The sequence below is a fragment of the Ursus maritimus genome, unplaced genomic scaffold, assembly GCF_017311325.1.
Source record: "Ursus maritimus isolate PB19 unplaced genomic scaffold, ASM1731132v1 scaffold_3, whole genome shotgun sequence".
NCBI classification, from domain to species: Eukaryota; Metazoa; Chordata; class Mammalia; order Carnivora; family Ursidae; genus Ursus; species Ursus maritimus.
Genome location: NW_024425563.1, coordinates 44,752,752 through 44,762,055, shown reverse-complemented (window position 1 = coordinate 44,762,055; position 9,304 = coordinate 44,752,752). Strand labels below are relative to the sequence as shown.

The following is a 9,304-nucleotide window of genomic DNA, read 5'->3' as shown; positions in this document are numbered from 1 at the left end:
GGGGGGGAGGGAAAAGCAGCAGGCCGTGGCGGGGTGGGGGGGACTCACCGCAGGACCAGGAAAAGCAGGAAGGCGGCCACGAGGGCAGCCACAGAAACGCAGTGACCCAGGTAGTTGACAACAAGGGCGATGCGGTAGTGCAGGTCATACTTCCTCTGCTAGACAGACAGACACACACACAGGTGGATGGAGGCATGGGGCACACGGAGGGTGGGGCTGGGCACGCCTGCTATGGCCACCCTATGTGTTGTGACCTTGGAGGCAGAAGTGGCTTCGAGTGTCATCACCACATCTGGCTCCTAGCGCTCCCTCCTGTTGGCCATGGGCAGCTCTTGGCACAGACAAATGGCTGCAGTCAGACCCCCTGACAGGCAGCTGGGCGGCCGGTTTGCACACAACCTCTCCTGGGATACGCCAGTGGTGTGGCTCTCTAGATTTTACGGTCTTTTAAATTCTGGACTGGGAGCTGCCACACCTGTGTTTAACCTCAGCTCACAGCCTCGCTGGCTGAGTGACTGAGGGTGAGTTGATTTAGATCGCTGGCCCTCAGTTTTAATATCTGTATAATGGAGCCAACCTGCCCTCCTGCCTCAGAGGCAGCAAGCTCTGGGAAGTCTGGAGGGCGCCCTGGGATCAGTCTGTCCCGGATGTAGCAATGAGGGGACGCAATGTCTGTAGAGAAGTTTGGAACAGTATTAATGCCAAATAAAAGCCAGTCTCCTCTTTATGGTCACTGTGTGCTGGCAATTCGAAACAGAAGCAGTGATCAAATACTCCTTCTTGCCAGGGCAGACTATCCCACCGTGGTCTGCCCCTGCTCAGAGAGGCTGTTGGCTGGAGAGGGGAGGACAGAGGGCTGGCGGGAGCCTCCTTCTTTATGAGCCATCCCATCGCCACTCCTGTGGCCCCACCGTAGACCCCCTTGGGTTCACATTTTGTGGCATCCCTTTCTCAGGGGGGCTCCATGTTTTTCCTCCGAACTTGGACTTCCTGGGGAAAGTTGCAGCCTCACTGGGGGCTGTAATGGGTGAAGGAGGAGGGGGGTGGAGGTGGGACGTGTCATTTTGGGTCAGGGGTGAGGTGAAGCTTCAAAGGGGAGGAGGCTGGCACTGCATGCAGCCTGGAACCCAGTTCCAGAGCAAGGGGGCTGGCAAGGTGTAAGCGGGACCCAGATTCCCATGGGGCCCAGCCTTCCAGAGGCTGTGCTCGTTCCCAGGTGGAGTCACAGAATGAGAATGCTAGATGAGGAAACTGAGGCCCAGAGGAGGAAGGAAGTCACACAACCTGTTAGATATTGGGACACTGGTCATACCGTCATTCCCTTCTTCTGTCACATGCCAGACATGGTTGTGTCCTCTGCTAGCCAGAGCTCTCCCAAAGGTGGGGGTCTGTGTCCCCCTTCTCTCCCCTAGTGTCAGTGAGCAGGGGACAGAATGTGGAGGCAGGGGGAAGAAGTGCAAAAAAGTGTGGTTGGGCTGCACGAGGACCAGTTCTGTCACCCTTGGGGTCCTCTATGCTCAACCTGAGTCCTATACCTGTACAGGGATGAGGGGTGGGGCAGGTGGGGGCCACTCACCTTATCATCCAAAATGGGCTCGCACTGTGAGTAGTTGATCCGTGAAGCCCACGTCCCATTCTCCAAGCACTCTCGGTAGGCATTGCCTACAAGAGATGTCAACCACCAAGAGGCAGGTCACTCCCCCTCCTCAAGAACACCCCCTGGCTCCCAGGTACCCACAGGATAAGGTTCATACTTCTCCGTCTCCCTAGGCCACGAAACACAACAGACGTCTAAAAGTTCACGGGAAAGTCATTTAGGTGAAAATTGTGCAAAAGGCTTACCACACATGGTAGTTACAAGGCAGGATAAAACCCATTTTTGATATAATCTTTGACTAGCATTTTGTCTACTTTCTTTAATTTTGTTTGAAACTGAACCTGACTGGTAGCCCTGGGTTGTGGCTGAAGATTCGCCGCTTTCAACACCAAATAATTTCCATTCTTCCCTCACTTTATATGTATGACCCCCACACGTCCTCCCAGCGGCATCAGGACTTCTGTTTTAATACCAGCTATTCACAGAGGGGGTGTTCCCCACAGACCAGACTGTCTTTCAACCACCGTAGGTACGCTCGTCCGTTCCATCCTCCCAGCAACCCCATGGGTCATCGTAACCCATGTTACAGAAGAGGAAACTGAGGCACCGAGAGATTAACCTACTTGTCAAAAGCTATAAAAATGAGAAGAGGTAGAGCCAGGATTCAAACCCAGAAGGTCTGGCTTCAAGCCGCATGTTCCTAACCCCTGGCGACCGAGCAGTGGGACACAGGAATGAGGGGCACGGGGGGAAACAGGACTGTGTTGCCAATGTTGGGCTGCACCTGCCCGCGAGAGCACCGTGTGAGATCTCTCAGTGTCTGGCTGGAATCTGCCCAGACACTTCAGAGCACCGATGTCTGACGTACACAAGGGTGGGCTCCATCGGCGGGGAACGTAGGAAGGTCGGAGAAGGCTCATACTTACTTTCTTGAAATCCTAGCTTGACTGTCAGTCCTAGCTCCTAAGTCACCACCTCCAGGTAGCCCACCCTCAACTTCCAGCCAGGAGGAACCCCTCCCACCTGAGAACTCCATGGCCCTTCGGCAGTCTCTGCTTTGCCCCATGACTGTGTAGGTGACCTCCCCCACTTCATTACGAACTCTGAACCATCTGTTGTTTGAGGGTGATTTGTACTGGGGTTTTCTGCTCTCTGGCTAATGGGCAGCTGTCTGTGGATTTTTCTTTTGGGTGGCTGTTAGATATATACGACAAAACTAATCAAAATAAACAGCTCCCGGAGCACAGAGCCACAGAGCTGGAGGGGGAACTTAGATTGCTTCTGGAAACAGTGAGTTCTGAAATAATTAAGTTACTTAAAAAACCCACTTCTGTTGAGCTGACAGCGAGTTCAAAGCGATGGGATTATTAAGGGAGCACTTGCCGAGGAGCAGAAACAATGGGGGAGAGTCTATTCACTTAATTGTGTTTTAATGTGGTGCTCTGAGCTCAGAGATTTTTCAGATTCAGGGTTGTTACTGGCCTGTGGCTGCCACCCTGGCCCTGGTGGGAGTCGAGGCAATCCTGACCCCAAAGTGAGGACACCAGCCCCTTACCCCTCACCATGGCATCCACATCCACTCTTGGGTTTTCTCCTTCCTCGGGGCTGTTTCATTACAGAAAGGTTGTGTGTTAAGAGCATTTGGTGCATAGGGTTAGTGATGTTACTGAAGGACAGAGTGTGGGGTGAGTCAAAAGGACCCACGTAAAGGTATCGGGGGCGGGCTGGTCCTTTTGTAAACTGAAGAATCCCTTACTGGTAGGGGTTTAGGGTCCCTCTCAACAGGCCTGTCTGAGGTGAGACAGACCCTGATCCCGGCTCTGGTTCAAAGGGCAGAACATTTATCTTCTAGGGATGTGTTCACAGATGTTATCCAGCTTTCCTGAAGTTCAGTGCTAAGCCCCTTCCTCCAGGAAGGCCTCTTTGATTGCTCCCATCTCATAGATTTCTCTCTCCTGAGTCCCCCATTCCACCCCACCCCAGAGTCCCGATAGCCTGAGCCTCACACTCCAGCCCTTGCTCATAACCTGGCCTGAGTTGTTTAGGAGTGTGAGTCTGGTCTTGCTGATCTGCATGGGGCTAACCAAGGACAGAAACTCAGAATACTTTCCCAAGTATGGTATCTCCCCATGGTACTAACCATGGGGTGGTCTTGAGGATGGGAGGGAGTCAGGGTAGAGATGCTGCAAATCTGAGACTTTTCTGGTCCCTTATGTCAATGCCCACCAGGGGGTACCAAATTTTATGACTCCTGTGTCCTGGCTTTCTTATTCTGGAATCCATCCCCCTCCTGCTGCCACTCCACATGGCACTTGACATTTGCCCTAGCAGGCCTGGCACATGGCTGGCTCTATACTGAACCCCCTCTTAAAACACCTTCCTCACTCTTACCCATGGCTCACCGACAAACTCCTTCCTATCCTCTAAACCATAGCTCCAGCGCCATCTCCTCCCGCAGGCTTCCCCAGCACCCCAGGCATTTAAGCAATCTCTTCTTTTTTTCCTCTAAATGCCTCCTCTAGGCCTTGCCATCTCTTGAAACATGGGCCTTCACATTCGACTGTCCTCGAGCCACACCAACACATCCATGTGGTGTCACAACCCAGCACACACCCACCCACACCCTCACCTCCACCCCACACATGCCCTACATGAGTGAGGCCAGTTTCACAAAGCAAAATTCATCTTGACCACAGCTATGAGATTTTTCTTCCTATTCCAGTCTAATGAATTCTATTCATTTTATATACAAATGCTGGTCATGACTCACTAATTTGACTTCGCCATCCACCATTGTGCTATGACCCATAGTTTGAAAACCAAAAATCTATTTTAGAGCATTTGCCATAATTCACTATGGGTTTCGTCTTTCTGGGCCTGATCCTTTTTTTCTGGTCTTTGCTCCTGAACGTAAGCTCCCTAGGGACAGACAGGTAGGCAGAGACCATATGGGTGTCTCCAGCTCCCCCTGCAGGAATTAGCCATCACGTACATACGGCCTGCGTCAAACTGACTCCGATGTGCCAAGCCCTTGGAAAGCAGGGTCTGAGATGTGGGATGTGGTGGTGGAAGGGTCTTCCCTCTGAGGGCCCAGTCATGCCTGGAGATGAGCTTCTGGCTAGAGACTCTAGGTACCAGGGGCCTGGAAGACAGATGTGCCCAGCTCTTCGGGGGAGCTGCTAATGAGGACACTATGCCCTCAAGCACAGCTTTGGATAGGAGAGAGTAAGACAGAGGAGTCCCCCCCTACCTGGGAACCATGGGAGAATGGGCACAGAAAGTCTGAGGGCAGGTGGCCAGACCAGAATCGCAGGGCTGGATGCCGTGAGGTGGGTGCCTGTTGTCATAGCAACCCAAGTGCCCCTGCCGAAGATCAATGCTGATGGTGTGCGGTGTGGCCTGCCAGGGGCATTAGGGTCTGGAGGATGCAAGCAGGATCCTCACTTGCAGGGCTCCGTGGCTGGGGAATCCTGGTCCCTGTTCCTTGCAGGGTGCCAGGTCTCCTCTCCCAAAGTGCCTCTGGCCTGTCAAAAGCCCCCATTACCGTGGCCTTTCCCTCTTTCAGATGCCAGCCCCTTTCTGATGAGAGTTCCTGGTTCAGGCAGTCACCTAAGTGGTTCAGAAGCCTGGTTGGGAGAAGAGGGGGACTGCTCTTCTGGCTGTAGTTTTGTCTCTGGCTGGCTGGCTGAGTGACCTTAGCTAAGTCCCTTCCCTCTTGGCCTCAGTTTCTCCTCTCAGTGAAAGTGATGTACTCTGTTTCTCAAAGATGCTACTGGCATCTCAGGTAGGTCAGGTATCTGTTGGGTAGGACTTTTCGACCCGCTGAACACCAGTACTACCCTCGAGCTATGTGACAACTCCAAACATCCCTGTATCCCTTTCAAGTGCTCCCTACATTGGCACGTCTATGTCTGACAGTCTAACTGACAAGGCATGGGGGACAGGGACCATGAGGGACCATTTTTAGGTGGCAGTTACCAGGGAGAGAGTGTAAGAGACAGGTTGGGCACAGAGAATGAGTGGGACTGGTGGAGGGGCAGCAACACGGTCCTGGGCTATCTGGGGAAAAAAATGACAAGAAGTTAGGGCAAGAGGTGCTGGCAAGGAGGTGGGAAGGGCCAGAAGCCCTATTTACTGAAGGAATGAGGTCACTGTGTAGGACAGGAACTTTCAGCACTACGGACAGCACAATGCTACCACTCTCCACTCCTCACTCCCCACCAAAGCATGTGGGTGACCTTGGAGAGCTTCTGAGACCCAGTCCTCCAGCCCTGCTTTGAGCCCAGGGCCCAGCCCAAGATCACACTGATTTGTGCCGCTCTTCAAGGCCCAGCTTCTGCCATAGCCCCTCCAGGTGGCTCCATGGCTGCTCCAGCCCCCTAAGGGGTCCACTGCTCAGGGCTGCTAGCCCACCCTGGGACAGGACTGCGCTTTCCCAGCTAGCCCAAGGGAGTGGGGGTGGGGAAGGCTTAGGCGGCCCTCTCCTCTGGCCCTTCCCTAAGAGCTACCCAGAGTTGAGTACACAGGAGCTCAGGACGGACCACCGAGGTGGTGCTGTTGGCTGCGTGACTAGGGAACTCTGAATGAGGCTGGGAGGCTTGGAGTGGGCCAAGAAGACAGTCTGCCACCTCAGGCGCCCAGGCTCTGCCAAACTGCACAGCAAATGCCAAACAGTCACACCTGCAGGAGACACCTGGGTCTCCCACACAGGCCACAGGGAGGCTGAGCACTGCTGTCAAAAGCGCTGCCACCGTGAGTACAATCCCACACGGAGTAGGGGCTGTCAGTCCCAAACAGCAAACCCACAGTCAGCCATCCTCCCACTTCCAGGCGAGAGAGTCTTCCCTGTTCCCAGGAAAGCAGACTGGAAACCGAGTTAGCAGGCATCTTCCTGGGACTGTAAGAGGGGGAGGCAGCTTTTCCCTCATTTGGTCTGAAGGGGCCCAAAGAGGGACAATGACATGTTGGGGGTCACCCAGCCACCATGTTCCAGAAGATAAAGCAATTTGTGCCACGTGTGCAGTGTCTTAGCCACTTCCGTCCATATCCCCAGGGCAGAAAATGCCCGAGGGGCCAGATGCCCCACCCTCAGCGCCCTTACTGACTTTCCTTGGGAGGTGGGCTGCTCCCGAGATGGCTATGACCTTCCTGCCTGGCTTGAGGCCTTGCTGGGAAATCTTTGCCCTTCACCTTCATTACCTTTCTTATCTTTTGTGGAAAAAGTCTCTGCTGCCCGGGGAGGCAATGACGCTGCGGGACATGACGAGTTCCTTTTTGCCTCCAGTTAAGACACTATTTGGGCAAATGTGGCACAGGCATGGTGCCAACAGCGCAGTTCCCCCGAGCTTCCCAAACGGGGAGCTTCTCCTGGAGTTAACACTCCTGCATCGCTTAGACACTGCTGCAGCTGACTAGGGCTGGCCTGCTCTGGGGCCCAGCTGGAACATTCCCTGTCTTGGTCTGATCACAGTCCGTTGCTGGTGGGGGTGGCAGCTGGTGATGCTTCTCCAAGCTCCGAACCAGCCTGACCTAGAAGGAGTGCTGGGTTCCAAGACCGGAAATCTGCCATCATCAACACAAACCTCAGGCTGGGAAGGGCCTCCCCAGGGCCAGCTGCTTCTGACATCAGGGATGAGAGACGGGGAATTTTTATCCCATTTCTTCAGTGTTGTGTGGACACTGCTCTCGGGGTCCCAACCGTCCATCTGGACCTCCGAAAACCCTCATCTCCTTATTTCCAAAGGACTTTTCACTCATGATGCCTTTTCATCCCTGAGTATGCATGGCAAGGGTAAATGTCTAGACTTACAGCAGACAGTGGGGAAACTGAGTCAGGGAGGCACAGAGCTGTTTAATGGAGCCCACACTGGGCCCATGACACAGGAAAGAAGTGTCACTGGAATCCAGCTCATTGTGTGAGATCACTGTCCTCCCCAGGGTGGGTGCAAGTGGGAGGAGGCGCCTACCACCCGGCTCCAGCCTCTATTGTGCGGGTCTGCCTCCTTCTAGTCATCCCTAGCAACGCTCAATGGGCTTGTCGCCATGACGCCAGCCTGCGACCTGCACAAGGAAACAGGGAGGAGAAGGCAAACGGGGGACCCCCGAGGCAGGGACTACTGTGGAGCAGAGAAACATCAGCGTTTGGGGACCATGAGAACTCGTCAAGCTCACCCCCCACCTAATATGGAGAAACTGGGGCCCAAAGAGGAGAAAGACCTGCCCAAAGGTGAGATAAGCTGTCAGAGGCCAGGCCAGAATTCGAACTGGCTTTGGACCGTAGCTTCTGTGAAGTCATGTGGGGTGAAGACACCTTTGGTTTGCAGAATCCTATGTCCTCTCTTTACCAACAACAGTATTGCTCCGGAAGACCAAGGACGTGCCTCTCTCCCAAGGTCTTTGGGGATCAGACCCTCTGAATGTAGACAGACTGCTCCCTCTTACAACACCATCCAGGGGCCACAGACTCGCAGTGGCTCTCAGAGATCACAGAGGCCACACCACTCAGAACGAGGACAACCATCCTTGGCATGAACGGGACCCTCAAGGGCATGAGCCCAAGGATACAAATGTGCCTTATTCTGGTCCTTAGTCTTTGCTCCCCCTGCTGACAACACTCCAGCTGTCCACGGGAACCGCAAGCAGCAGCGTGTCCCTGGTAGTGACAGGGCCTCACAAGGGTGGCATATTTTCTGTCCCCTCCACACAGATGAGGACACTGGGACGTGGATGAGGGGGAACTCCCCATCACTCAGTCAATCAGGGCACAGCCAGGACTTAGAATCTGGGCCCGAGGTCGTCCTGCTTCGCCTCACCCCTACCTCCACCCCTGCCGGAGTGTAACAAGAGCTCCCTCCCAGGCTCTGGAGCACCTGGTTTCGGGTGGGTAGACTGCACTTGGGGCCCTTGGGGATGGTCCCTGAGAGTCACTGGCGGTGGGGGGGGGGGGGGGGCTCTGCCATGGGGTTCCAGACTCTGCAGGTGGTTGCTTGGGGGTCGAGGGGGGTAGGCAGGAAAGGGTGCTACACCTCTGACTTTACTGAGTAGGAGGGAGGAGAGGGGAAGGGCAAGGTTAAAGTTCTCAGCCAGACTGGATTTCGATTTCCAAGGTACATCCTGAAAATCAAGCAATGTCCCACGAGAATATCCTGTTCCTGTACCACAGGGCTATGGATAAGCAGCTGGGGGCACTACTACCAGCGGAACTGAGGCCCAGGGCCTGGACTGGCATTCAAGGCCTCCGTGACCCTGTTCCCTCTACCCACATCTCCTCTCCATCTGTTCCCACTCTCCCTTCCAGCTGGCACATCACTGGCCCAATTTTTCAAGGCCCTATCCAACAACATTTCTTCTGTGAAGTCTTCCCAGCTTACTTTCCCCTCCTTTTGGAATCAGCCTCCTCCCATGTGCTCCTACAATCTTGACTGTGCTATTTCACTGAAGAGCAATTATCAGAAAGTTCTTTTCAAGAATGTCTCTCTCTCTCTCAGGGCCCCTGGGTGGCTCAGTCGGTTAAGCATCTGACTCTTGATTTCAGCTCAGGTCATGATCTCAGGGTTGTGAGATCGAGCCCTGCATCGGGCTCCACTCTGGGTGTGGAGCCTGCTCGGGATTGTCTCTCTCTTTCCGCCTTCCGCCCACTAGTGTGCTCTCTCTCTAAATAAATAGTCTTTTTTTTTTTTTTAAGTCTTTCTCTCTCTCTTTCCCTCT

At 54.1% G+C, this 9,304-nt stretch overlaps 1 protein-coding gene across 1 annotated transcript in view; it reads right to left on the bottom strand.

Annotated features, from left to right (window-relative positions):
- CRHR2 (corticotropin releasing hormone receptor 2) overlaps window positions 1–9,304 on the bottom strand; it is a 35,693-nt gene that overhangs the window by 12,162 nt on the left and 14,227 nt on the right. Inside the window, exons 3-4 of the mRNA XM_040644124.1 lie at window positions 1,577–1,662; window positions 49–158 (exon numbers count right to left, since the gene is read on the bottom strand). Of these exons, the coding sequence (XP_040500058.1) occupies window positions 49–158; window positions 1,577–1,662 (196 nt within the window). The remainder of the gene's footprint in view (window positions 1–48; window positions 159–1,576; window positions 1,663–9,304) is intronic.